The 27,799-nt window shown below is 40.1% G+C and overlaps 1 protein-coding gene across 1 annotated transcript in view; it reads left to right on the top strand.

Moving 5' to 3' along the window:
- The window catches only part of LOC126424979 (vam6/Vps39-like protein), a 120,922-nt gene that overhangs the window by 25,350 nt on the left and 67,773 nt on the right, over nt 1–27,799 (top strand). The window contains exons 5-7 of the mRNA XM_050087865.1: nt 621–807; nt 14,035–14,291; nt 22,800–22,929. Of these exons, the coding sequence (XP_049943822.1) occupies nt 621–807; nt 14,035–14,291; nt 22,800–22,929 (574 nt within the window). The remainder of the gene's footprint in view (nt 1–620; nt 808–14,034; nt 14,292–22,799; nt 22,930–27,799) is intronic.

Raw genomic sequence — 27,799 nt, 5'->3', positions numbered from 1 at the left:
CATTCTTTTTGCCAGCATCCTTGCGTGTTCATTCCATGTCAGTTGGCTGTCAGTATTCCTTCCTGAAAACTTTGTGTTTGTTACACAATCTGTAGATTTATCAACTATATTCAGTGTTACTTTATTACATACTGCTCAATCGTAGACAGTCTTAAGGATTTCATTTGTTTTCTATAATAGGAGTTCTGGTATTTTATCAGTGACTATAATGTTACTGTCATCAGCAAAGAGAACTTTTTTTCCATCTTGTATGCTGTCTGAAAAGCCATTGATGTATGTTAGAAACAGAATTGAACCCTGAGAAGCACTGTGTGTGTGTGTGTGTGTGTGTGTGTGTGTGTGTGTTTCTTGTCTGACAATTTTTCTACCAAAAATTTATCATCGGCAGATGTGTGAGCTATCTCTACCTTGTGCAATGTACACCCTGTTATACTGGTAAAGCTTCAGCTACGATGCTGTTAATTTTGGTTTTCAACAGCAATTGATAGGGCTCTCTGGGGGTGTCTATCTTTGTTGCAGTAATTTGTGTTAAATATATGTGAAAGATTATATTCCATAACATTCAGTAGTTTTGTGTCCTTTAAGCACTGTTTAACAGCAGCCCCAATTTGTTCTTTCAGCTCTCAAATTCAACAGGGACACAACAGGAATTGTTTCCAATGGGCAAGCATCAGGAGCCAAGTGTCACAAAACTGTCAAACGGAATATTCGCACTTGGAAAGGACCAGCAATCTATCTTCATGACGACAACAGCAACCCCAGCCTATAAGCATGCTGTCAAGTGGTCGGATGTCCCAGTGGCAATTGGTGAGCTTAATTCCATTATCTCAGAATATCGGAGGAATCGTGGCATTATCTCAAGAAGGCCATAATCAGGTTGCTGAAGGAAAAACCCAAATTTTGAAAGACCTGCTACAATTGACTGCCTCCTTTCCTTCCAAAAATATTTTTTGTGTAGTGTATATGATATTTCCATGGTAAACTTTCTGGTTCCACCTGAACTTGTAATACTCAGTTATTAGTGCACCCCCCCCCCCCCCCCCCCCCCCCCCCAAAATCTACCTATGTGCTTTGACAGCCACCTTACCTTGTAGCACTCCAAGCCATTCCTTTTCCTGTTCCACTCAAAAATGAAGTGAGGGGGAAAACCAACTGTCTTTCTGCTTCAGTATAAACCTCAGTTTCTCTTATCTTTGTGGTCCTTATGCAAGACGTTTGTTGGTGGCCGTAGGATTGTCCTGCAGTCGGTTGCAAAGGCCAGTTCTCTAAACTTTCTCAATAGTGTTTTGCGAAAAAATTTAGTTTTTTCTCTGGGGACTCCCATTTGAGTTCACATAGCATTTCCACAACATTTATACCCTGTTGATAACAAATCTGTAGCAGCACTCCTCCTAATTCCTTCTACGAGGGCTATCCACAAAGTACATTACGTTTTGGAATTAAAAATAAATAAAGTATTGGAAAAAATTTTTATTATATACAGATGAAAGCCACACTTAAATACTACTTTTCTACATAGTTGCCATTTGAATTAAGGCACTTATCGTAGCGATGGACGAACTTGGAAATTCCTTCGTCGTAAAATTTGGCCGCCTGCGCCTTCAACCACGTGGTTACCTCTTCTTGAAGCTGTGCGTCATCATCAAAACGCTGTATAGTCAACCACTCCTTCATTGCTGGGAATAAGTGGAAGTCGCTCAGTGCCAGGTCGGGACTGTACGGCGGATGAGGAAACAACTCCCACTTAAAAGATTCGAGAACTTCACGAGTGGCATTTGCCGTGTGGGCCCGGGCGTTGTCGTGAATCAGCAAGATCTTTGAGCCCAACTTTCCCCTGCACTTGTTTTGTATTGCTCTTCTGAGGTTGTGCAGAGTTTGGCAACACCTTTGAGAGTTTATTGTAGTGCCTCTTTCCAGGAAATCCACAAAAATCACACCTTTTCTGTCCCAAAAGAGTCGCCATCACCTTCCTTGCCGACATTGTCTGCATGCATTTCTTGGGTTTTTGGGGGCAATTTGTGTGCCCCCACTGCATTGACTGCAATTTTGTCTCACAGTTCACATGCTTAGCCCATGTTTCGTCACCAGTAACGATGCGATCGAGTAATGAGTCGCCATCTTTCTCGTAAGTGTCCAAAAACGTTGACGCTGCAGCCATTCGCTGATTTTTGTGAATCTCTGTCAAGATTTTTGGTATCCATGTTGCTCAAAACTTGTGGTAACCGAGCTTTTTGGTAATGATTTCGTGCAACAAACTTCGTGAAATTTGTGGAAAACTCATAGAGAGTTCCGTTATTGTAAAATTACGGTTTTCACGGACCACGGCATCGACTTTTTCGACAAGTTCGGCAGTCACTATGCTGGGTCTTCCACTTCGCACTTCGTCGTGAACGTTAGTTCGGCCATTTTTAAATTTTATGACCCATTGACGCACTCCACCTTCAGTGATTATGTTGTCCCTATACACTTCACAAAGCTGCCGATAGATTTCTATCGGTGTACAGTTTTTTGCAGTCAGAAACCTTATTACAGCACGCACTTCACACTTCGCGGCATTATCAATTAACGCTGACATTTCAAACTGTCACAGTAACTCAACGGAGTACAGCACGAACCTCTCACTAGCACAGCAGGATGCCGACTGAGCGGCGGAATGCCATGACACCAAGATGGCCGCGCTAGCCCCACCCCTAATGGACGCAAACGAAAACATAATGTACTTTGTGGATAGCCCTCGTATATCTTTCGTGAATCCAACTGGATGGAAATCCCAAACATTGAGTAGTTTTGAAGAATGAATCTCACAAGCATTCTGTACACTTACATGAACCACACATTTTTAGTATTGTCCCAGTGAACCACAATCAACCTTTCACTTCCTATAAACCAACCTTATGTGCTCATCACGATGGAATGTAACAATATTATGAAAAGGATAGTTGCTACTCACCTTACAGTGGAGATACTAAGTTGCAAATAGGCACAACAAAAACACGTGTTTGCGGGAATGTGTGTATGTATGTTCTATTTCCGATGAAGACTTTGTTGGCCAAAAGCTCATTACTTGATAGTCTATCTGTGACTCAGCATCTCCACTATATGGTGAGTGGCAACTATCCTTTTCAGAATCTTATGTGCTCATTCTATATCATGTCAGTTTGCAGTGTTATGCCTAGATATTTGATTGCTCTTCATATTCTATTGCCACTGCCAACAAATACCCTTCAACAGAATATTGCACCAGACCTTTAATGGGAACCAAATTTAAATTTCCATTGTCTCTGGACAATAGAAAATGTACCACTTCAACAACTTTCGTTGGAACTACTACACCTACATATCAGAAAAACAACATTGAAAATAACTTCAAGAAAAGGCAGCTGAAGATGTGCTTCAAGGGAGTCTATTCCAAGCTCAGCAAATAAATGAGTTAGAAGCTTGCTTCTGCATTTGAAACGATTATAAGTGAAATTGTGAAATTATTCTTGTCTGATCTTCCTTTCTGAAGAACTCATCTCCAGACTTGCGCTTTCCAGATGGAAGTGGCACGTAGTTATGGAAATACAAAAAGAGGTGCATGTTAGTGTGATCGTGTGGATATAATCCAATGTAAAGTAAAATGGTGACTGATGTAGTAAACTGTTTTCATTCAAAGGAATGTATGGGTATGGACCTCATAGTTTCCATACTCACAGTGAAGAAGATTAAAAAGCTTGTGTGGCCCATTAAATTCTGAAAAACTTTCTGAATCATTTTATATGTGGAAATGCTGTTCTTAAGAATTATGAGATAGGATGGTTGGAAAGTATACATGTATACTGCGGCAGTGAAAATTCGAGTATTGCTGGCATATAGATTTAAAAAAATTAAAAAAAACTATACGTGTATTTTCGACCTATAGTGCCCAGGCTAGTCAGCTGCTGTGGTGGGTAACAGAGCTGGGCACATTGAGTTTGGACTGTAGACAGTGTACTACCGTGGGCAGAGTAGTAGTGGAGTTGTGTTTGGGTTCTTGGTAGACATCCAGTGAGACATCGTACAAACAGTATTGTAAAACTATTCATTTATTACTTGCAAGGAGAGGTCCCCAACAGTTGATTCAACTTTTTGAAATAATCTATTCAGTGGTGTAGGTTAAGCCATTCACCCTGATATGCCCTTATTTGCAAGCAATTGAAAAATAAAAGATATCAGAATTTAACATGAACATCTACACCTTTGAAAAACTGCTATTTAATGGACTGGGTGCGCAGTATAATGATTAAGTTACAGGTGTCACATGCATAAGATTGTGGGTTCAGATCTTGTGAACTGCTTTGACAATTTATATTTTTAATTCTTTATTAAAATTACATTGGTCATTATTTTCATTCAATTAATTTGTTTAAATGTATTTTTCTATTTCTGTTGCTTTGTCACATAATTTTAGTTGTCATTTGCTCTCATTTTTCTTCCTATCATTCATTCTTCACTTGGAATCATTGTTCATGTGATTTGTTACTTTCATGTATTAACTTTGTTTATTTTGTTCAGTTTTATCATCCTATATTTTAGTCCATGTTATTGCATTCTTTATTTCTGTTCGTTGTTGTGCTTGAATTTTGTTTTATTTTTAATCCCTTCTTTCATTTAAATCTGCATCTGAATTAGTTTGTCCAAGTGCAATAAGAATTTATGTTTTAAATATTTGTATGGTGATTACCATCCAAAAAAGTACATCTTTTAATGAAAAATATGTTTTTCGCACCATTGTACTGTCAAAATAAATAGAGTATTTAATCTCTTCTTTTTTAACCAATACATCAGCAGTTTCAAATGTTTCAATATTATAACAGACAAATTAAAATAATTAAAGTCACATGGATTCGAAAAGAATGATAGGAAGAAAAAATTAGAGCAACTGAAAAAGTTAATATGGTGCTTAAAATTATGTAATAGAAAAAAATATATTTAACCCAATTAGTTGAATAAAAATAAAGACCAAAATCATTTTGTTAAAAATTTGAAAATAAAATATTTTAAAGCATGTGATGAGATTTGAACCCACAACCTTCTGCATGTGAGGCTTTTGCCTTAACTGTTGCATCGGATAAACAATCTGCAAAGCATTCCTCTTTCAAAGCTGTAGTCTATCACCTGAAATTCCAAAATATTTTTTCGACAGTTACTCGCAAACGAGGGCCCATCAGGGTGAATGGCTGCAGGATGTTATAGCTGCGACCGACCTTAACATATATCACCATATTGAACATTTCAAAAAGTCGATTCCACTGCTGGGGACCTCTCCTTGTCAGTATCATAATTATCGTGGTGTTGCCCGAGAAGTGGAAATATTCGGCATGTTAGCAGTACACGACCAGCGAGGGAGAAACTGTGGTCTGCATACAGGCAGAGGAGATGGCGGCATTGTGTAGGTGGCGAAGGCAAAGCAAGCCTGGTGACCGAGCATGATGAGTACACGGCGTCAGATGTGCGACCTAGATGCTGGGCAAACTGTCGTGCACAGGATCCCGCCATAGACCCTGTGTAAAAATGGTAGCTCACTACAGTGTAGTCTGCCCAGAGCAGAGGCAGGCAGCAAGGGGTTTCATCCGCAGTTATTGGCGGTCGAACAGCTGCGCTGCCCGGGCTCCAGCTGCAGACCTCCAGAGACAGAGGCCGCCTGTGTGGTCCACCATTTGGAAAGCACCGAATCTACAGTCAGACCCTTTGCCAGCAGCGAAGCTGCAGCTAGCAAGGGCAGGGTGGAGGTGCTGACTACTGGAACTGTGTAGATTTGTGGACCGACATTGGTTCCTCCCCAGAACCAGTGGCCGGCGGACTGCAATACCCTTGACTAAAAAGACAAGTATTTATACTGTCCTCCTTCTCTGTATCATTGATTTTTATCAGGTATGCCACAATGAGTCTGTGGCTCAAATGTGAAGTATCCAGAAGGTGGAGTCTTTGCTTTTCTGCTGTGTCAGTGTTATTTACACTTGACGCCCACCTGCTCAGTGATGACACGACATAACCAGCTCGATGCTGCGGCAGCAGTACTTACTGCTTCGGCAAGCTGTGTAACTATGCTCGGCCATCTCACTTGGCGTGCTTCCCTGGCTTCTTGCGTTAACTGGGGGAGGGTCTCAATTTTACACAGCCACACCAAGTAAGTTATTTGTGGTGCAGCATGCCTCGCTCCTTCAGAAATTAGTGTTTCCCAGTTATTACAGATTGTCTGTCATTGTTACTAATTTATCACCTTTATTATGGAGTTCAGATGGTTACTAAAAATTGTGGAAATGCACTTTTTAGAATTTGGTGTTCTGGAAAAATCGCACAAGATATTGTTTACATTTCGCTAATCACATGCCACTAAAATGTTTTATAGTTTGTAATGGTTTCCTTCCTGAGTATGTAGTAAACCTGTCTAGAAATGGTTTCGTCATCACTGATTACTAAGATAAGCTATGCCAAATGATGACGAAAATTTTTCGTTCTGTGCTTTTTATCTTCAAAGATAAGAATAAAACTGCTGTTGAACCAAAGTGACATCACAAAGCTTGATGGATTCCTCGATAAGCTGTTGCAGTTTTTCTAACCAAATGACATCACACGATGCTCAGTTCACCTATTTACCCATACATAATAATACACATTACACTGACTCTATTGCAATAATATCTGTCTCCTTTAATTTGTTTAAATAGTGCTGGGAGTAAATTATTATGGACCGATGTTTTTTTTCAGTAGTTTTGTGACATCCATGTACAGTTGCTTTATTCATCTTTTTAGAATTCAAATGCTCTGCATATGTAGTGTTAGCTCCTAAGGAATTTTTTTAGTTGTTTCATCAGAAATGCAAGCAATTAGCCATTTTTTTGGTCCTTTGGCAACTATTAACAGTTTCTGTAAAGACAAACCTTACACAAATGATAATGTGAAATTAAATCCTGCAAATGATATCTGAAGTGTAAATGGAAAAAAATAATATGGTGGAAGCTTCTGTAGATCTTCCAAAACTAAAAAACTCCTTAAGAGCTAACACTATGTATGCAGTGTTTTTGAATTCTAGAAAGATGAATAAAACCACTGTACACGGATGTCACAAAACTACTGAAAATATGGTGGAAGCTTCTGTAGATCTTCCAAAACTAAAAAACTCCTTAGGAGCTAACACTACGTATGCAGTGTTTTTGAATTCTAGAAAGATGAATAAAACCACTGTACACGGATGTCACAAAGCTACTGAAAATTTCGTTGGTCTATAATAATTAACTCCCAGCACTATTTAAGTGAATTAAAAAGAGATGGATATTACTATAATAGCATCATTGTGATGTGTATTTTTAAGTATGGATAGATAGGTGAATTATGCATTTTGTGACATCACATGGTTCAAAAAACTGCAACAGCTTCCAGAGGAATACCTCGAACTCTGTGATGTCACTTGGTTCAATAGCAGTAGCCATAGAATAACAGCCAACTAGTTGTAAAATAAAGGTTTACTAAACTTCGACTCTGGTTTGGACACTTTCTAAAACTGTCTTCTTCAGAAGCTATATTGCATAGAATCACAAATTATCGGTATCTAGTATGGGAATCATTGACTTTGTCTAGTAATGTGTGTGTCATCCACTTAATCACCATTTAAAACACATGATTGTACCTCTCTGTTGTAGAACTTTCTTAAAAGTTTGGTTCTATTTCATTCTAATACCACACGTTTGACAGTGGATCCAGCAACATGTAGTGTGCCACTTGAAAGATTTGTATATATGTGACACTATAAAATTTTCTTCGGGTCTTACAGAGCCTAAGTATCCCATGTATAGAACTAATGACATGCACGAAGTGAAAAATGATCACAATAAAAAAAGTAAGTACTGTAAAAGTACCCCTTGATGTTTCCTAAAATAATTTTATCCTTTTCCACTTTTCCTGATTTTTTGTAAATTTACAGTTGTTTTTATTCCTGGAAAAACTTTTTTATTTAGGATAGGAAAGTGTCTTGAATAGAGTGTTCAAATGCCTAAATCAGGCTTCTAATTTTTAAAATTCTCCAGGGTTGGGCTCCCAGACAATTTTCATGTGATTATTGACAGCCCCCTCCCAACATTGGCAGCTGTAGAAGATATGGCCTCTGGATTTTTGCTTGTGATTCCTCTGCAAAATCTCAACACACATTTAAAAGCTGACAGTTATATACAGTACACTTATTTTTCCACTTATACTAGTTAAGCTTAAACCACAAGGTTCATTTACTGTTTTCTTAATTCTAAAAATTATTTTTCATGTTTATTCCACTGGACTATCTTGCTTCCCTACAGTTACCTGATCGCACTAAGTCATTACTTACGAACTAATACAATATATTACATTACTAAATTCTCCCATCTTTGCAAATTCCTGAGCAAACATTTCACAGTAGACAATCTATCTCAACCCCTACTTATGCTTCACACTTCTGCTTGTTTACCAAATAGTTTTTTATTTACTTTAACTAATCCTCACTTACTAAAATTTACCCAGTCAACTGGTAGATGCACTGGAAGTTCATGGGGTGGGATATTTTCTACCTCAGGTAGGTTGCACAAAGCAAAACCAAAGCCAGTACAGTACTAGAAACTGAAATAGTTGTGGTCGCAATGAGATGGCATTGCTTATCATGATACTGTCTTACAACATGTTGGGACATACATTCAGAGAATGAACAAGGTCCAGGTATAGGGTGCTATTCAAATAGGTGTGGTTCTGGGCTCAGGGTGTATACGCCCTGGGACAACCGGGAAATCTGGGAAAACCACGGAAGTCTTTCATCCACGAAACTGTGGCATAACCTGGAAATTTTTTAGACCTCCAAGAATTTTTCATTATTTTAGTTTTCAGTTAAATTTTTGTAGTTTTGACTGATAAGAACAGATAACTCTAACAAAGAATTTTACTTTATCCCATTACTGCCGAATAATACTGCAGCAATAAAGCATAAACAAGAGAATAACACCAAAATAAAAATTTAGTTGCAAAGCAGATGTACCATTTACAACAACAAAACACAGTGCGCACACAAGCGTCTGCCGACAGCAAAATGTGTAAAAGACTATTCAATATTTTGTAATGTTGTTGTTGTCGTCTTCAGTCCTGAGACTGGTTTGATGCAGCTCTCCATGCTACTCTATCCTGTGCAAGCTTCTTCATCTCCCAGCACCTACTGCAACCTACATCCTTCTGAATCTGCTTAGTGTATTCATCTCTTGGTCTCCCTCTACGATTTTTACCCTCCACGTTGCCCTCCAATACTAAACTGGTGATCCCTCGATGTCTCAGAACGTGTCCTACCAACCGATCCCTTCTTCTAGTCAAGTTGTGCCACAAACTTCTCTTCTCCCCAATCCTATTCAATACCTCCTCATTAGTTACGTGATTTACCCACCTTATCTTCAGCATTCTTCTGTAGCACCACTTTTCGAAAGCTTCTATTCTCTTCTTGTCCAAACTAGTTATCGTCCATGTTTCAGTTCCATACATGGCTACACTCCATACAAATACTTTCAAAAACGACTTCCTGACACTTAAATCTATACTCCATGTTAACAAATTTCTCTTCTTCAGAAACGATTTCCTTGCCATTGCCAGTCTACATTTTACATCCTCTCTACTTCGACCATCATCAGTTATTTTACTCCCTAAATAGCAAAACTCCTTTACTACTTTAAGTGTCTCATTTCCTAATCTGATTCCCTCAGCATCACCCAATTTAATTTGACTACATTCCATTATCCTCGTTTTGCTTTTGTTGATGTTCATCTTATATCCTCCTTTCAAGACACTGTCCATTCCGTTCAACTGCTCTTCCAAGTCCTTTGCTGTCTCTGACAGAATTACAATGTCATCGGCGAACCTCAAAGTTTTTATTTCTTCTCAATGAATTTTAATACCTACTCTGAATTTTTCTTTTGTTTCCTTTACTGCTTGCTCAATATACAGATTGAATAACATCGGGGAGAGGCTACAACCCTGTCTCACTCCTTTCCCAACCACTGCTTCCCTTTCATGCCCCTCGACTCTTATAACTGCCATCTGGTTTCTGTACAAATTGTAAATAGCCTTTCGCTCCCTGTATTTTACCCTTGCCACCTTCAGAATTTGAAAGAGAGTATTCCAGTTAACATTGTCAAAAGCTTTCTCTAAGTCTACAAATGCTAGAAACGTAGGTTTGCCTTTTCTTAATCTTTCTTCTATGATAAGTCGTAAGGTTAGTATTGCCTCACGTGTTCCAACATTTCTACGGAATCCAAACTGATCTTCCCCGAGGTCCGCTTCTACCAGTTTTCCCATTCATCTGTAAAGAATTCGCGTTAGTATTTTGCAGCTGTGACTTATTAAACTGATAGTTCGGTAATTTTCACATCTGTCAACGCCTGCTTTCTTTGGGATTGGAATTATTATATTCTTCTTGAAGTCTGAGGGTATTTCGCCTGTCTCATACATCTTGCTCACCAGATGGTAGAGTTTTGTCATGACTGGCTCTCCCAAGGCCATCAGTAGTTCTAATGGAATGTTGTCTACTCCCGGGGCCTTGTTTTGACTCAGGTCTTTCAGTGCTCTGTCACACTCTTCACGCAGTATCTTATCTCCCATTTCGTCTTCATCTACATCCTCTTCCATTTCCATAATATTGTCCTCAAGTACATCGCCCTTGTATAAACCCTCTATATACTCCTTCCACCTTTCTGACTTCCCTTCTTTGCTTAGAACTGGGTTGCCATCTGAACTCTTGATATTCATACAAGTGGTTCTCTTCTCTCCAAAGGTCTCTTTAATTTTCCTGTAGGCAGTATCTATCTTACCCCTAGAGAGACAAGCCTCTACATCCTTACATTTGTCCTCTAGCCACCCCTGCTTAGCTATTTTGTAATAAGAAACCGATTTCAATGCGTCTTTCTTGTTGGCTTCGTTTCAATGAATGTGGCGTCACAGTTGTTTACATTTGTAACAGGTTGTGGGAAAATATGCAAATGATTGTAAAGCATTACTTTTAAAGTAAATTTATTTTATGCAAGATTAATTACGTTAGTGTGACAATGTGCAATGAATTTTTTGAGGACCGGCCATTTAGAAAAGTTTCGGTCCCAGAAGACCAGCCATTTATGCCATAGTTTAATATTTTACTGGCACATTTGCATTTGATACATCTTAAAGAGTAACACACACTAAAAAAGACCAAGTTTCAAAGTTAGTTTTTCATATTTTAGCTCTTTCACTTATTACAAATTATGCAATAGTTATCCTTAAAAAAAAGTGCGAATGAGTTCTTGAGCAATTGCACACATAATTGGCTTTTCTATGGAAAAGTCAAAGTGCTGGATGGAACATGTATTCGCTCAGGTAACCTACAAAATGTTCGGTGCAAAACAGTGAAATTTTTATCATGCTTGTCAGAAATATTCAGCTGCTCCAATTTAAGCTGTACTCTTAGAATTCTGCCTAATCACACCATTGGGAAAAAGCAGCAAAAAAATTTTGACAACAAGTATTATATGTGAAAGGGCAGCTTTTCTTGTAGTTATGCTGTATGAATATTAATTTAAACCATTAATTTTTTTCTATTTGTGTGTTTGTATTACTTGACAATGATGTTGCCATTGGCTGAATATGTGCTCTGAATATCTGCTGTCTCTGCCTGGTGAAATAACGTGACGTGAGCTATGATTTGCTGGCAGAAGTGCATTGCAATCTTGATTTCAGTACTGGGGAAGCATCTGTGCTATATCAGCTGGAATTCCTGTTTTTTCTTTCATAATGCAAAATATGGAGATTAAATGTTGCCGCACATCAAAGAGCTTCCCAAAATGTATTCTTCTTCTTCTTCTTCTTCTTTTTTATTTATTTTTATTTTTTTTATTCCCCCCCCCCCCCCCTCCCCCAACTTATACAACCTGTTGGTTGTTAACACATCTATCACCTTCTCTGGCCAATACAATGAGGGCTGTGTCAGGTTCATTACGGTTGTTCCGAAGACAGTAGCTGGGAGACAGAACATCATACTCGCTATGCCACAGATCGTACCATTGATTAACATCCCACTATCTCACAATTACAACTGTACCATTTCTCAAGGCCTTGTTCATTCGTAGCAGTTTACTGCCACATCTGTGTGAATACTGCAAAGAATCCCTTACATTTCATTTACTGGGTAAATTACACACCCATAAAGGTTCAGCAAGATACTTAGAGATTACAATTATGGACAACTTAAATTGGAACAGTAGCATAGATAATGTGGGGAAAGCAAATCAAAGACTGTGTTTTATTCACAGAACACTTAGAAGATGCAACAGGTCTGCTAAAGAGACTGTCTACACTATGCTTGTCCCTCTTATCTAACCTTCCCCACCCTATATCCCTCTTTCCTCTCTGTGGAAGGAACTAACAGATGTATTTAGTTGGAACTTCTGGGATGAGAGGCTATGGTTAATATACAGGGTGTTACAAAAAGGTACGGCCAAACTTTCAGGAAACATTCCTCACACACAAAGAAAGAAAATATGTTATGTGGACATGTGTCTGGAAACGCTTACTTTCCATGTTAGAGCTCATTTTATTACTTCTCTTCAAATCACATTAATCATGGAATGGAAACACACAGCAACAGAATGTACCAGCGTGACTTCAAACACTTTGTTACAGGAAATGTTCAAAATGTCCTCCATTAGCAAGGATACATGCATCCACCCTCCGTTGCATGGAATCCCTGATGCGCTGATGCAGCCCTGGAGTATGGCGTATTGCATCACAGCCGTCCACAATACGAGCACGCGGAGTCTCTACATTTGGTACCGGGGTTGCGTAGACAAGAGCTTTCAAATGCCCCCATAAATGAAAGTCAAGAGGGTTGAGGTCAGGAGAGCGTGGAGGCCATGGAATTGGTCCGCCTCTACCAATCCATCGGTCACCGAATCTGTTGAGAAGCGTACGAACACTTCGACTGAAATGTGCAGGAGCTCCATCACACATGAACCACATGTTGTGTCGTACTTGTAAAGGCACATGTTCTAGCAGCACAGGTAGAGTATCCCGTATGAAGTCATGATAACATGCTCCATTGAGCGTAGGTGGACAAAACTAAAATGAGCTCTAACGTGGAAATCAAGCGTTTCCGGACACATGTCCACATAACATCTTTTCTTTATTTGTGTGTGAGGAATGTTTCCTGAAGGTTTGGCCGTACCTATTTGTAACACCGTGTATAAAATTGTTTCCTGATGTTTCATCTCTGATTGCAGGAGACAGTGTTTACCTCTGAAGATGTCTTCTGCAGTCAGAGACAAAATGTTAGGGAACAGTTTTATAGGTGAGCCACAGCCCCTCAGCCTGATCACTCAGACCGATCACTCAGACCCCAGTTTGGGGTGGACCCATTTGTTGTGAGGATATAAGAAAGAGTATGCAATCAAAGACAGTAAAGCTGGATTAAACAGGAAAAGAAATGAAAAGTGGAATGAAGAACACAGTTTAAAAATAGGAGAAAGGAGGAAAAAAGCCAGTAAGAGATGGGGGGCATGAGGATAAAAAATGATTAGAGTAAATAATGAAATTCTTCCATCGGGAAAAAGAGTCTGAGCAGATAAAGTTTCATTGTTTAATCCATCATGTTTTTATCTTCACTTCCACTACTTCCTAATCCTCTCTCTCTTTAATTTTTCCCACGTCTCCTTTTCTGCTTTCCTCATATTTCTTAAATCCAGTATTCATTCTGCTTCCATCTCTCTTCTTCTTAATACTTCTTTCACACTATCCTTCTGTCATCTCTGAAATGGAGCTGACACACTGCTATTCTCTCTTTGATGCTGTCCACCCTGCCTCCTAGTACTGACCAGCCATTCTGTCTTTTTGTAATTTTACGGTCTTCTCAAGTGAACTTTGCCACAATGACTGTACTAATATTTTTGCCCATATGAAATGTATTTGGTAAGTGTCTATTTATTTGGGAGATATTACAATGACCTTTCAGTGACAGCTGTGTGTGACTCCATGATGCACTAACACTTTCAGCATACGACGAGCCGTACCTGGTGGCGGTCCTGCCGGAAGGCTTGGAGGTGCGCACTCTTGAGCCGGGCGCCCCACTGTTGGTGCAGAGCATTGCGCTGCCACCCCCGCAGCGGCCGAGACTAGTGGCGCCCTGCCGGCGGGGGCTGCTCTACCTCGCCTCTCCCGCCTTCGTCTGGTGCCTCCAGGCCGCCGAGCTGTCTCGCCAGATCTCCACGTTGCTGGAGCAGCGCCAGTTCCAGCTCGCTCTGCGGCTTACGGTTAGTAGCATGGAGTACTATAGGATAGGGATACTCAGACTGACAGCTGGGCTGATCTCTCTCACTCAGCTTAGAATGCTAACATAGCCCTAAAGCAAGTCCCACTGTCATTTAAAAAGTCAGATCTTGGAAATGATTGGAGATGGAGCATTGTGGTTTGTTGTAAAACATTTAGCAGCTCTCAGAGTGTAGTGTTTTTTTTAAATATCCCAAGATTTCAGTGTGTGCCTCACTTGTCGCTCGTAGAACATTGCGATGGTATTTGAGTTCTGCCCATGTTTGGATCAGCTCTGGAGCACTAACAGTTGTCATTATTTCATTGATTTTTGCATGAAAGATAGCAGTGTCTTGAATGGGGTTGTGTACACACAATTCCCAACGTAACCCACACAAAAAGAAGTCGAATGGTTCCAGAATGAGATTTTCACTCTACAGTGGGGTGCACACTGATATGAAACTTCCTGGCACATTAAAACTTGTACTTGGGTTGATCAGTTGATAGAGAGGACTTGCCCACGACAGGTGAAAGTCCCGAGTCTTGTCTGGCACCCAGTTGTAATCTGCTGTGTTACAGTGGGAGAGCATGGGGCCTATGTGGGGGAACCATCACCACCCACCTCTCAGGAAATGTGTCATTCAGCACAAGCAGCACATTTAAATTCCAATGTTGGGGTGCAGCATCGTGTTGGAAGATGACGGGCAGCTGCAGTTCTTTGATCTGTGGTAGCAGAAGCTAGGTAAACATTTCCCATTATGCAGAATAAGATTTTCACTCTGCAGTGGAGTGTGCGCTGATATGAAACTTCCTGGCAGATTAAAACTGTGTGCCGGACCGAGACTCGAACTCGGGAGCTTTGCCTTTCGCGGGCAAGTGCTCTACCAACTGAGCTACCCAAGCACTACTCATGCCCTGTCCTCACAGGTTCGCAGGAGAGCTTCTGTGAAGTTTGGAAGGTAGGAGACGAGGTACTGGCAGAAGTAAAGCTGTGAGGACGGAGCGTGAGTCGTGCTTGGGTAGCTCAGTTGGTAGACCACTTGCCCACGAATGGCAAAGGTTCCGAGTTCGAGTCTCGGTCCAGCACACAGTTTTAATCTGCCAGGAAGTTTCATATCAGTGCACACTCCACTGCAGAGTGAAAATCTCATTCTGGAAACATCCCCCAGGCTGTGGCTAAGCCATGTCTCCGCAATATCCTTTCTTTCAAGAGTGTTAGTTCTGCAGGTTTGCAGGAGAGCTTCTGTAAAGTTTGGAAGGTAGGAGACGAGGTACTGGCAGAAGTAAAGCTGTGAGGATGGGGCGTGGGTCGTGCTTGGGTAGCTCAGTTGGTAGAGCACTTGCCCGCGAAAGGCAAAGGTCCCGAGTTTGAATCTCGGTCTGGCACACAGTTTTAATCTGCCAGGAAGTTTCATTTCCCATTATGGTTTGCTTTGCAAAGAAAAATGGGCCTGTCACCCTATTGTGCCTTAGGCCAGCATGTGGTTATTACGGGTGTGTTCGTATCTGTTGTGTGGATTCTCAGAGCCCCAAATCCTGATGTGGTGATTCACATATCTAGAAATGTGGAACATTGTTTCATCTGAAAACAATCACTTTTTCAGGCAGTCATTGTCAGCATTTATGGAGGTCAGTGTGGAACACGTGAAGGAATACCACAGAGGATAAAAGGCATAACTGCTTATGTAACACTTTATGGACAGTTGATCTTGCTTCCTGCAATTCATGTGTAATGCATGACAAATTGATGTCTGGGCTTACTTTGAAATCCAACTTGCACTCTGTCAATATGTGCTTGAGACACACGGGGTCTTCAAGGAAGGTTTTTAACACTGCCTGTCTCCTTACAGTTTTTGAACCATCTCATTACACATCATTTTTTCCCCTGGTGGTGCCCTCCCATACTGGTGTCTATTCATTTTGCAGTACTGTTATCGCAGATTGAGATTGTGCATACCAGATAACGTATTTTGCCTTCTCCTGGCCTGCCAGAATTTCAATGCACTTCGAGTTGATTCTGCAACAAAAGGACAAAGGAGAAAACTTTGAGAGCTGCTAAATGTTTTATAACAAACCATGATTCTCTGTACCTAATACCTTCGAAATTATGATTTTTTGAAATACGAGTGGGACTTCACGAGGACTTATTCTTTTGGCCATACTATCTGACACTGTTGTTTTTTTTGTCATCAACTTTGTTTAGATTCAGATCCCTGTCTGAGCCACCTGCCTGGCATCCTCCTGCATTCCAGCACAACTGCCACCTCCCTGACTGCTAACAGTCGAGGCCTGCTTGCCCTTTGCTTCCCTTTCCACTATAACTTTCAGTAATGACTCAAGCTTTAATAAATGTCCAAACTGTTCATTTCATTATGTTCTTTGTTGTTAGACTTTTTTTCTTTTGACTCATTACAGTGCCTCTTCATTCTTTACTTGATCAATTCACCAATTCATCAACACACTTGCAACAACATATTTCAGTAGCTTCTAGTAATTTCATTTCTCTCTTCTCTCTTGTCCGTACATCAGAATCATACAGAGCTATGCTCAAAGTACGTCTGTTACTGACCTTTTTTGTGATCTCATGGTTTATATTTTTGGATGTTAGCAACTGTTTCTTTTCTTTTCAGTAAAGCTCTTTTTGACCTTTTTTGTGGTCTCATGGTTTATATTTTTGGATGTTAGCAACTGTTTCTTTTCTTTTCAGTAAAGCTCTTTTGTGCTGTGCAATCATTGCTACTCCTACCTTTCTTGCATCTCCCTCCTTTTTTGAGACAGCAGAATTCTTGTTTTAGTTGAAGATATGAGAGGGAGTCAAATATAATGGGACTTTTGTTCCTGAACATTAACAGTTGGTAGGATGAGACCGACACTTCTACTATTGTTGGATGGGGCCTTTAGGAGTGGGGAGAGCCAGCCACTACATACTTAAAACAGTTTTGTCAGTAATGCTCATGATGTTGGAGCAACAGGTGCACCCTTCCACTGCTCAGTGTATAATTATAAAATTTCTTGCTCCTGAAGGAGTTCAAGCAACAGAAATTCTCCAGAGATTGACTGCACAGTTCGGTGATTGAACATTGTTGAGGACACATGTCTTTGCCTGAAGTTCAAGGAAGAAAGAGAACATGTGAAAAATCAGCTGCTTAATCGCCATTCCTGGACCATCATTGCAGATGAAAACATTTGTGCAGTTTATGACATTCTTGAAGGCGATTGATGGGCGAGAGTATCAAAAATTGCAAAGCAAGTAAGAATAAGTTACAGGTGCAACAAGTGATCATCACAAATGACCCACAGGTCCCTAAAGTGTGTTCCAGATGGCTCCCCAGCCTTTTGACTGAAAATCGGAAGTTTGAGACATTTGTAGGTGTGTCAGAGGTTTAAAGTAAGGTTTACTAAAGAAGGTGATGCGTTTTTGAGTGGGATCATCACCTGTGACAAAATGTGGGTCTACTATCACACCATGCATCCAAACAACCTAGTAAGGAGTGGCAGAGGACAGGGGAGGGAAACCCGGTGAAAGCCAAGACTTGACTGTCAGCTGGTGAGGTTCTTTCAACTATTTTTTTTAAATCGACGAGGCATTTTGTTCATTGATTTTTTGCACGAGCAATGCACAGTTGACACTGTCTTGTACTGTGAGCTATCGGAGAAGCTGAGGGATGTGTGTTGCTGCAAAAAACGAGACCGACTAATTGAACAGGCCGTCGTCCTCCACGACAGTGCCAGGCCGCATAATGCAGCTCTAGCAGTCTCCAAACTACGGGAAATGCACCGACACAATTTGATCATCCTCCTTACATCCTGGACCTATTACTCTGTGATTCCCATTTGTTTGGACCGTTAAAGAGACTGTAGGAGGAAACAGATTTGAAGATGACAAGGGCACAGAGGAATTCGTGTGATATTGGCTGCTGGCACAACTAGCTTCATTCTATGATGTTGTGATAAAAAACCTTCCTTCTCATAGGGTAAAATGTGTTTCTAAAGTGGGAAACTATGTTGAAATATAAATTGTAACTGTCTTTTGTTTTTCAATAAATGATTTTTTTTTTTTTAAATAAAATCCCGTTTATATTTGATTCATCCTCGTATATGCATCCAGCTTGTTCATTTTGTGTATGCACACATTATAGCTAGCATCGAGCATTAGTGTCATTTCATTGACCACCCAATTGTCCCTATTTACTTTGAGCGACTACTGCTACATCACCAGCGAACAGTGTTGTTCAGATTTTCTGTCTGTTGCAAACAACTCCCACAGCTAGATAGCCCTTTACTTTCCTCATTGCCTCTTCAGTATATAAACTACACATCAGTGGTGACAGTGAGCAACCCTGCCTAGCTACCCTGCCTTACGCTTTTCCAGATTTTGGCCTGTTGCCTCATTCTTTCAGTCTGACTGCTACAATCTGCTTCTCGTAGAAAGAGTCAATTATCATTCAATTCTAATCTACAGTTACATCTACATATGTGCTCTGCAAACCACCATATGGTGCATAGCAAAGAACATCCTGTACCATTGTTAATCATTCACTTTCCTGTTCCGCTTGTATGTGGTATGGGAAAAATGATTGTATGTGTCTGTAAGAGCTCCGATTTCTCTTGCCTTTGCAGTCCTTATGCTAGATGTATGTCGGTGGCAGTAGGATTTTTCTGCAGTCTGCCACAAATGCCATTTCTCTCACCTTTGTCAGTAGGGCTTTGCAAAAAGAACATCGTCTTCTCTTCGGTTATTGAGTACACAGACCATTGCGGTAATATCATGTCTTGATGGAACATAGTGGTAACAGATCTAGCAGCACACCTCTGAATAGCTTCCGTGTCCTTCTGTAATCCAGCCTGTCGGGGATGCCAAATACTCGAGCAGTACCCAAGAACTGCAATTTCCTGGACTTTTCCCAATAATCCAAAGTTGACCATTCACCTTCCCTCCAACCGACCTTGTGTGCTCATCCCATTTTTTGTAGCTTTTCAGTTTTACACCTACATAGTCCACATGACTATGTCAAGCAGCAGCACACTGCTATTATACATGCAAACAATATGGTATTGTTTTTCCTCCTCATCTTCATTAACTTAAATTTTCCACATCTAGAGAAAACTGCCACTTGTCACACACTTAGAAATTCTAATGATGGAAAATCCAGGACGGAATGCAACTATATTATGGAAAGGATAGTCGCTACTCATCATATAGTGGAAATGCTGAGTCACAGATAAGCACGACAAAAAGACCATTGGAAAGCGAGCTTCCAGCCAACAAGGCCTTTGGCGAAAATAGACCACACACACACACACACACACACACACACACACACACACACACACACACACAGTCTCTGGCTGCTGAAGCCAGACTGTGAGCAGCAGTGCTTTATGGGAGAGGAAGCTGGGTGGTGGGAGTAAGGAGGAGACCAGGGTGAGGAGTGGGAAGGATAGCATGCCAGGGGTGGGGGACAGTAAATGCTTCTTGTGGGAGTGTGCAAGGATGAGATGGAGACAGCATTTCCATCTAGGTGCAGTTGGGAGTCCAGACAATGGATTGGGGGGGGGGGGGGGGTAGCAGAAAAGGAGAGAAGTAAAAAGACTGGGTGCATTGGTGGAATTGAGGACTGTGTAGTGCTAGAATGGAAACAGGGAAGGGGCTAGAAGTGTAAGGAGAATGGCTAACAAAGATTGAGGCCAGGAGGGTTACAGGTACATAGGATATATTGCAGGGGGTGTTCCCACCTTTCCAGTTCAGAAAAACAAGTGTTGGTGGGAAGAATTCATATGGCACAGTGTGTGAAGCAGCCATTGAAATGAAGAATGTTATGTCGGGTGCCGTGCTCAGTGACAGCGTGGTCCAGTTGTTTCTTGGTGACAGTTTGTCAATAGCCATTCACACTTTCAGACAGCTTGTTGGTTGTCACGCCCACGTAGAATGCAGCACAGTGGCAGCAGCTTAGCTTGTAGATCACGTGACTGATTTCATGTGTAGCACTGCCTTTGATGGGATAGGTGTTGTCTGTGACCGGACTGGAGTAGGTGACGGTGGTGGTGGGGACAGGAGGATGTATGGGCCATCTAGACAAATCCCAAAACCCCCACCAGGTTCACATTCGTTGATAACATCTTTGTGATCTGGATCAAGGACATCCTATTCACATTTCTCCAGAACCTCAACACCTCCTCTCCTATTCGCTTCATCTGGTCCTACTCAGCCCAAGAAGCCATCACACTCAATGATGACCTCCACCGACAAACTGTGGCAAAGAAACAGCTGGACCAACCTGTTGCTGAGCACACCGCCCAACACGATGTTCTTCCTTTCAGTGACTTCTTCATAGCCTGTGCCATCTGGATTCTTCTCACTGACACCAGCTTTTCTGAACTGTGCAGGTGGGAACTCTCACACAATGTATCCTACACCCGCTACCCTCCTGGTCTCAATCTTCATTAGTCCTTGTCCTTACCCATCTAACGCCTTACCTGTTCCTATTTCAGCACTACACATCCCTCTATTACACCAACACACCCAGTCTTTTTACTTCTCTCCTTTTCCACCTCACCCCCCCCCCCCCCCTTTTCCCACCCTCCATCTAACTTCCCGATTGCACCTAGCTGCACACTCTTGCACACTCTCTCCCCACCTCGTTCCTGCACGCTCCCAAGCAGCACTTACTGTCCTTCACCCCTAACCTGCTATCCCTTCCCCTCCTTGCCCCAGCGTCCTCCTTACTCCCACAACTCTGTTGTCTCTCCTATCGTGCATGGCTGCTCTGTTTGGCTTCAGCTGCCAGAGACTATGGTCATGTGTGTGAGCTGCGTTTGCATGCATGTGTATTGTGCTTGTGTTTTTTGTCTATTTTCTACAAAGGTCTTGTTGGCCTAAAGCTCACTTTTCGACGGTCTTTTTTTTTGTACCTATGTGTGTCTCAGCATCTCCAGTATATGGTGAGTAGCAACTATAATTTTCATAATATTGTCATTTACAAATTTTGTCAAAGATTTTCTGTGTCCTTCTGTAATCAGTCAATGATGACACTTTCCCTTACACTGCAGTATCATCAGCAAACAGCTTCTCATCCTCTCTGTCAGATTGTCTATGCTTACAACCAAGAAGAGCTGTCCTGTCCAAACAAATTTTGGGTTTGCAGCCGGACGTTGTGTAATATAGCCCATAATATCTCAACTTGCAAGTACCCAATTGAAATATCATGGGATGTATAAACAGTGACTGGCTAGAATCCCGAAATTTGTTTGGTCAGGACTGCACTTGTTGGCTTTATAAGTAAACAATGTGACGGACAACACACCCCGTGATATTTCAACTACCAGGTGCCCAATTGAAATATTGTGGCATGTATTAAACAAATTGTTTAAACATTCAGTTCACTAGGAAATTTTTAAAATTCACAAGAACAGGCCTATCATACTTCCCTGAGGCACTCCTGACAGTACCTTTTCTCCAATGAACACGCACCATCCAGGACATCCTACTGGATTCTATTACTTAAAAAGCCTTCAAGCCACTCATATATGTGAGAATCTTTTCCATGTGCTTATACCTTTCTTAACAGTGTGCAGTGTGGCACAGTGTCATAGACTTTCTGGAAATGAAGGAAAATGTAATGTTCCTATTCCCCTCACCCATTGTTTCCAGGATAACATGCAGTTAGTTGACACCACACTGCCTAAGAATGAAGAGCATTTCATTTCATTGCACATTATTAGATACTTTCCCCAAATCTGCAAATGCTATGAATGTTTACTTGGTTTTCCTAAAGGTGCCCCCTATTAACACCTGGAATGCCAAAATGTTATCTTGAGTTTCCCTGCTTCCCCTGGAACCAAATTGGTTCTCTCTTATTCCACTTTCAATTTTCCCTTGCATTCTTTGATACAGTAGCAGTCTACTCTTGTGAGAATTTATGTTCATTCTAAACTAGACTTGTTTTGTGGTAATTTTCATATCTATCTATTCATGCTTTCATCAAAAGTTTAGCAGTTACATTTCTTTTCAAAATCTGATAGAACTTCACCACTTTCAGTAGTCTCAATTTTTTAGGGCAGAAAAATGACAAATCATGGTAATTCTTATGTTCATTAGGATATTACTCATAGCTGGTGAAAAGGAAAAGTGATTACAGAATGAACTTGTCAAAGTGAACAAGTTCCATAGGTTTTAAATAGAAATAGTTAGGAGTTGGGCAGAGGAAAAGCTTTGATTGAAGACAGAATATAATGGGACAGGATACAATGTGAAGAAGTATGCTGTTGTGAAGCTGCAAAATATTACTGTGTGGTAGTAAACAAGTCTTGTAATAGTGGAATGGATTAACTGCAGTTAGTTTTGTATGTTAAGAAGTATGGTGCTGTTGGTTAGCATTATTGCTTCAATTGTTTCTTGTTGCTTATGTAAGCTGAAAATACGGTGTGAAGTGTGCTGCCAAGGTGACGCGTGAATTCCTTGAAGGGCTGTTTTCGTGTAATTAATAAGTCTGCTCGACTTTTTTTGTTGACAGAACATATCAGATGAGTCAGAGGATGAGAAATCGAAGAACATCTATCACATACAGACACTGTATGCATTTGACCTTTTCAAGAATAAGCAGTTCCATGAGTCTATGAAGGAGTTTCTCAAACTGGGAACAGGTAAAGTCACCCAATAAAATACAACAACATTTTCTTTTTTAGTTCAAATTTGCCATTCTTGTCATTGTAACAAAGCTTTCATTAATTGTAGTTGGTCACTGACTTTTACAACTCCTCTGCCCCATAGACAGTAACCCCTTCTTTAGGCTTACTCCACAAAAAAATTTTCTGGACTTGGTATGTTTTGATGAATAACATGTAACAACCCAGACACATATATTATTTGTCGTATATATTATTTCTCATCCCTTTTTCTCAAGGCATACTGCTTGTACAGGAATGAACGAGGTATTGTTAGAAAGGTTTTTTAACTGGCTTCTGACATTGCATACTGATTTTGCACTAATACTTACTGTTTTTAAATAATTTTTACATAAAGGTGACTTTTAACTATCATATGCAGGTGGAAGTCATGGATGCCCAGCTCCATACCTATATTTTACGAAACTAATGTACTAATCGTGAATAAGAGACTCCCTTTTCATATTATCTTATTACAAATATCATTTTATTTGTTTTAAAGCACTTATTAACTTCATAATTTGTATACAGCATAGCCATAGACAATTACTGTGATCACTGCGATAGTCTGTTATCTCTGCCCATCGTTCAAATTGACTTTTCGAAACTATTATACTTTTTGAAATGACAAACATATTTGTCATTGTTGCCTTGACTTGTGGTTTACATATTGCTAGTATGGCCTAACATCCTTACTGTAATGTTTGTCAAGTTAAAGTTATAGGCTGTGTGGCCCTACTGACAATTCCTGATATCTGCTCATCGTACAACCTGGGGCAAATGCTTTGAATGCAGAACCACATTTTTGAATGCATGGAAATGTACCATGAATTCATTATTTCTCATTTGTCATTTTATTTTCAAAGATGTTTTCTCTTCTTTCCCATGACTACACTTATACCAACTATTACACTTATTCCACACTGTCATTAATAAATCTATGAAAGTCTGAAGGTTTCACAGTAATTCCCTGGTAGCTGTAACTGAGCCAGTTCTCAATGTTACAACAATCTACTTTGCATAGGGTGCTGGCTGTGCTCACTATCATCAATAAAAGGAGAAGAATGAAAATTTAGTTAATTATAAAAGAAATATTAGGAAGGATGAGGAAGTTAATGTAGAACTATATGGTATTTTCCTCAGGAAATAATAGATCTGTGTGTTTTAACACGTAACCCATTGCCTGAATATAGCCAAGAAACACTTCAGCCAATCCATCTTCCAAGGAATGTTATGTTTAGATGGTATTCACCTGCTGATTAGAATGTACAGAACATATGAGGTGTGATCAAAAAGTAACGCAATTTTTTTAAATTTCATATGCTTTATCGTTTTCAAGTAGCCGGTGAACTTTTGCTTTTGAAAAAGATTAATCAAAGAATATGATTCATCTTGAAAAATGGAATAAACTTCAGAACCACATTAGAAATGTTGAATGTGGCTTTTGGCGAATGTACTGTGAGTAAGACAAGAGATTGTGACTAGTATAAACATTTCAATGAGGGCCGAGAAGACATTGAAGACGACGACTGCCCTGGACACCCTAGCAAATCAATTACCAATAACAATGATGAAGAATTAAAGAAAATTGTTCTAGAAAATCGCCAAATGAACTTAAGAGAGGTTGCTGATGATGTCAGCATATTCTTTCGCTCATGCCAAGGAATTCTTTCAGGTGTTTTGGGCACAAAATGTGTAGCAGTAGCAGCAAAATTTGTTCTGAAATTGTTCAATTTCGTCAAAAAATGTCGTATTTACATCACTCAGGAACTGCTAAAGGTGACATTGGTCCAAAACTTCTAAAGGAGGTTATAATAGGTAACAAAACATGAGTAAATGGGTATGACATTGAAACCATGGTCCTAGTCGTCCCAATGGAAACTGCCTGAAGAGCCAAGGAAAAAAAAATTTCACTAGTCAGTCACATGTGAAGGTTCTTCTCACTGTTTTCTTGATTGCAGTGGGATAGTGCATCATGAGTTCCAGCCTTGTGGTCGTATGGTCGATACGGGATACTACCTGGAAGTTATGCGCCATTTACGTGAAGCAATCCAAAGAAAACAACCAGAACTGTGGGAAAACCACTCATGGATCTTGCATCACAGTTCTACTCCCACTCACACCTCAATGCTTGTTTATGATTTTTTGCCATAAAACAACTGTGATGTTGCCTTAGCCACTGTATTTACCGGACATGGATCCCTGCGACATCTTTCTATCCCTGAGGCTGAATAGAAGCACGAAAGCCTGTCATCTTGTGACCATTGATGAGATAAAAACAGAATTGCTGAAGGAGCTGAACACCATAATGAAAAGTGTGTTCCATAAATACTTCTGACAAAGGAAAAACCACTGGCACAAGTGTATTATATCTTAAAATTTTGTATTTGTGGGGATCCACATCCTCCAGACGCTTAATAAACGTAAACATGCTAGGCTGTAATCTGATATTTATTTAATCATGTGATTAGCTAATTTAAACAAAAGGTCATTGTCAAGTACAAGTAAAAATATGATCTTAAAAGGTTTCACTGTAGTGTGGATCCTTTCGTAAAATGACAGAATACGGCTACTTTTTACTTGTACTTGACAATAAAGTTTATTCAAAATTAGCTAATCACACAAATAAACATCTCATTGCAGCTCACTACGGACCAGGTTTCTGTTTATCATGTATTATATCTGAATGGGACAAAGTTCAAGTTGATAGATAAAGAAAGATACTTAAATAAAATCACAAATTCCAGTTATTTTTTGATCACACTTCACATCCATTCCTGTAACAAAAGGAACCTCATCCAGTGATGCTGGAAGCTTATCCTCAAGAAAGAGTAGATAATGGATCCCTGTAAGGTGATAGGGGAATATAAGAGGCCTAGTCAATTCTCTCATACCACACCACATGTTTACAGAAAAGCATTCTTGAAAATGTCTCCACTAAACCATATGGATTTTTATCAGACTCACCGATGTGAGTTGTGAGTGTTATTCATACCACCATGAATTAAAGTGTGTTTGTCAGAAACGGTACTGGCAGGATTACTTGGTGATTTGCAACTAGCCAACAACAAAATTCCAATCATCTACTTTTTTCTCCTTCCCAAAGGTGCTGAATCCAGCATAAATGATAAAACTAAAGACTGTATATGTAATGTCCACCATATTCTTGTACATGGAACCCCAATATTTGTTAAAATTCTACAAGTGGTTGTTGAAGGACTGTGTTCTACCATCTAAATAATATCTAATACTTCAGCCACACTCTCTTCAGTTGCACATTCACATTAGCTGTGACATCTGGGCTGTGCACCAGTCTTACACAGTTTAGCAAAAACACTAGTAAATACTCTTGAATCTGGTACACTGTGGTTAGGAAATCATATACTGTATTCTCTATAAGCAGCAGCATGTGTGGCATGCTTCAGTGATATGATATGCGATAGAGTTGGCCAACAAACCACAATCACAGCTGAAAAATTCAGTTGCTCGAATTCAGATTCAACTTCACGACTGGAACTTCAAAACAAAAGTGACACTCAATAAATAAACCCACAGTGTGTAGAAAATATAATGTAATTGGGCAGATAAAAAATCTCCTCACGAAGCCGCAGGAGAACGCATATAAAGGTACCATTATTGAAATTTGGTAGCTTTTGCAGCCAGTGGCTCCTTCTTCTATCAGAAACATTGAAGCAGAAATAAGACAAGTGAAGAAAAAGGACTGGTGAGGCTTAGGAAATGGGAGAGTATGAAAAAGAACCACCAGTCAGGGGAGACATCAGCTGGGAGGAAAAGGAAAGACTGATTGTTGGGGACTGCTCTGAATGAGGTTTGAAAACCTGAGAGCTTAGAGGTGGAAGATAACATAATACGGAAGACAAAAGTTACTGACAAAACATCATGCATTGGATAGTAAGAGAGGAAAGATTAATGTGTTGCATGTGGTAACGGTGGAGAATTGAAAAGTCAGAAAATAAGAGATATATAAAACTAAAAGGGAGTGAAGAAAGAAATAGTTACTGATAAGAAATGCCGAGACCAAAGAAATTAATGTAAATTAAGGACAGGTGGGTGGCAAGAACCAAGGATGTGTTGGAATGGCAGCTCCCACTTGCAGGATTCAGAGAAACTGTTGTCTGGGGGAAGAATTCAGACGGCTCGTGTCAGAAAACAGGAACCAAGGCCATGACTGTCATGTTACAACAGGACAAAGTGTGTTGCCAGTATACACCCACTGCCTATGCCCATTCGTCGTAAGTGATAACTTGGTGCTAGTCATGCCAATGTAATAGGCCAAAGGCTGTTTAAATAACAGCTGGTACATGGTGTGTCATTTGATAGATTGATATTATATGTTTTGCCAGTTATAGGGCTACTATAACAGGGTGTATACGACCCAGGACGACCGGGAGATCCGGGAAAAACCTGGGAATTTTTTCATCCGGGAGAAAACCAGGAAAAACCCGGGAATTTGTAGAATTTAGGAAATTTTTCATTGTTTTAGTTTTCAGTGAAATTTTGGTGATTTTGCCTGGTAAGAACATATTCTTCAACTAAGGATTTTACTGTATCCCGCTTCTGCAGAATAATACTGCAGCAACAAAACATGAACAAGGGGGGGGGGGGGGAATGAAAATAAAACTTAAATAGCAAAGTAAATGTGCCATATACAACAGCAAAACATAGTGCTCATACAAGCATCTTCCAACAGCAAAGTGTGTCAAAGGCTTTAGGAAGACTATGCAATGCTTCCTAACAACAAATTGCCTTTGATGAGCGTGACATGACAGCTATCTTCATTAGATTCGTTTGAGTAGTTGCGGGTGGGCTCTTGTGCATGCGCAGTTGT

Source organism: Schistocerca serialis, chromosome 10 (assembly GCF_023864345.2).
Source record: "Schistocerca serialis cubense isolate TAMUIC-IGC-003099 chromosome 10, iqSchSeri2.2, whole genome shotgun sequence".
Classification (NCBI taxonomy): Eukaryota; Metazoa; Arthropoda; class Insecta; order Orthoptera; family Acrididae; genus Schistocerca; species Schistocerca serialis.
The sequence above is the reverse complement of the archived record's forward strand: the minus strand, read 5'-3'. Positions and strand labels throughout refer to the sequence as shown.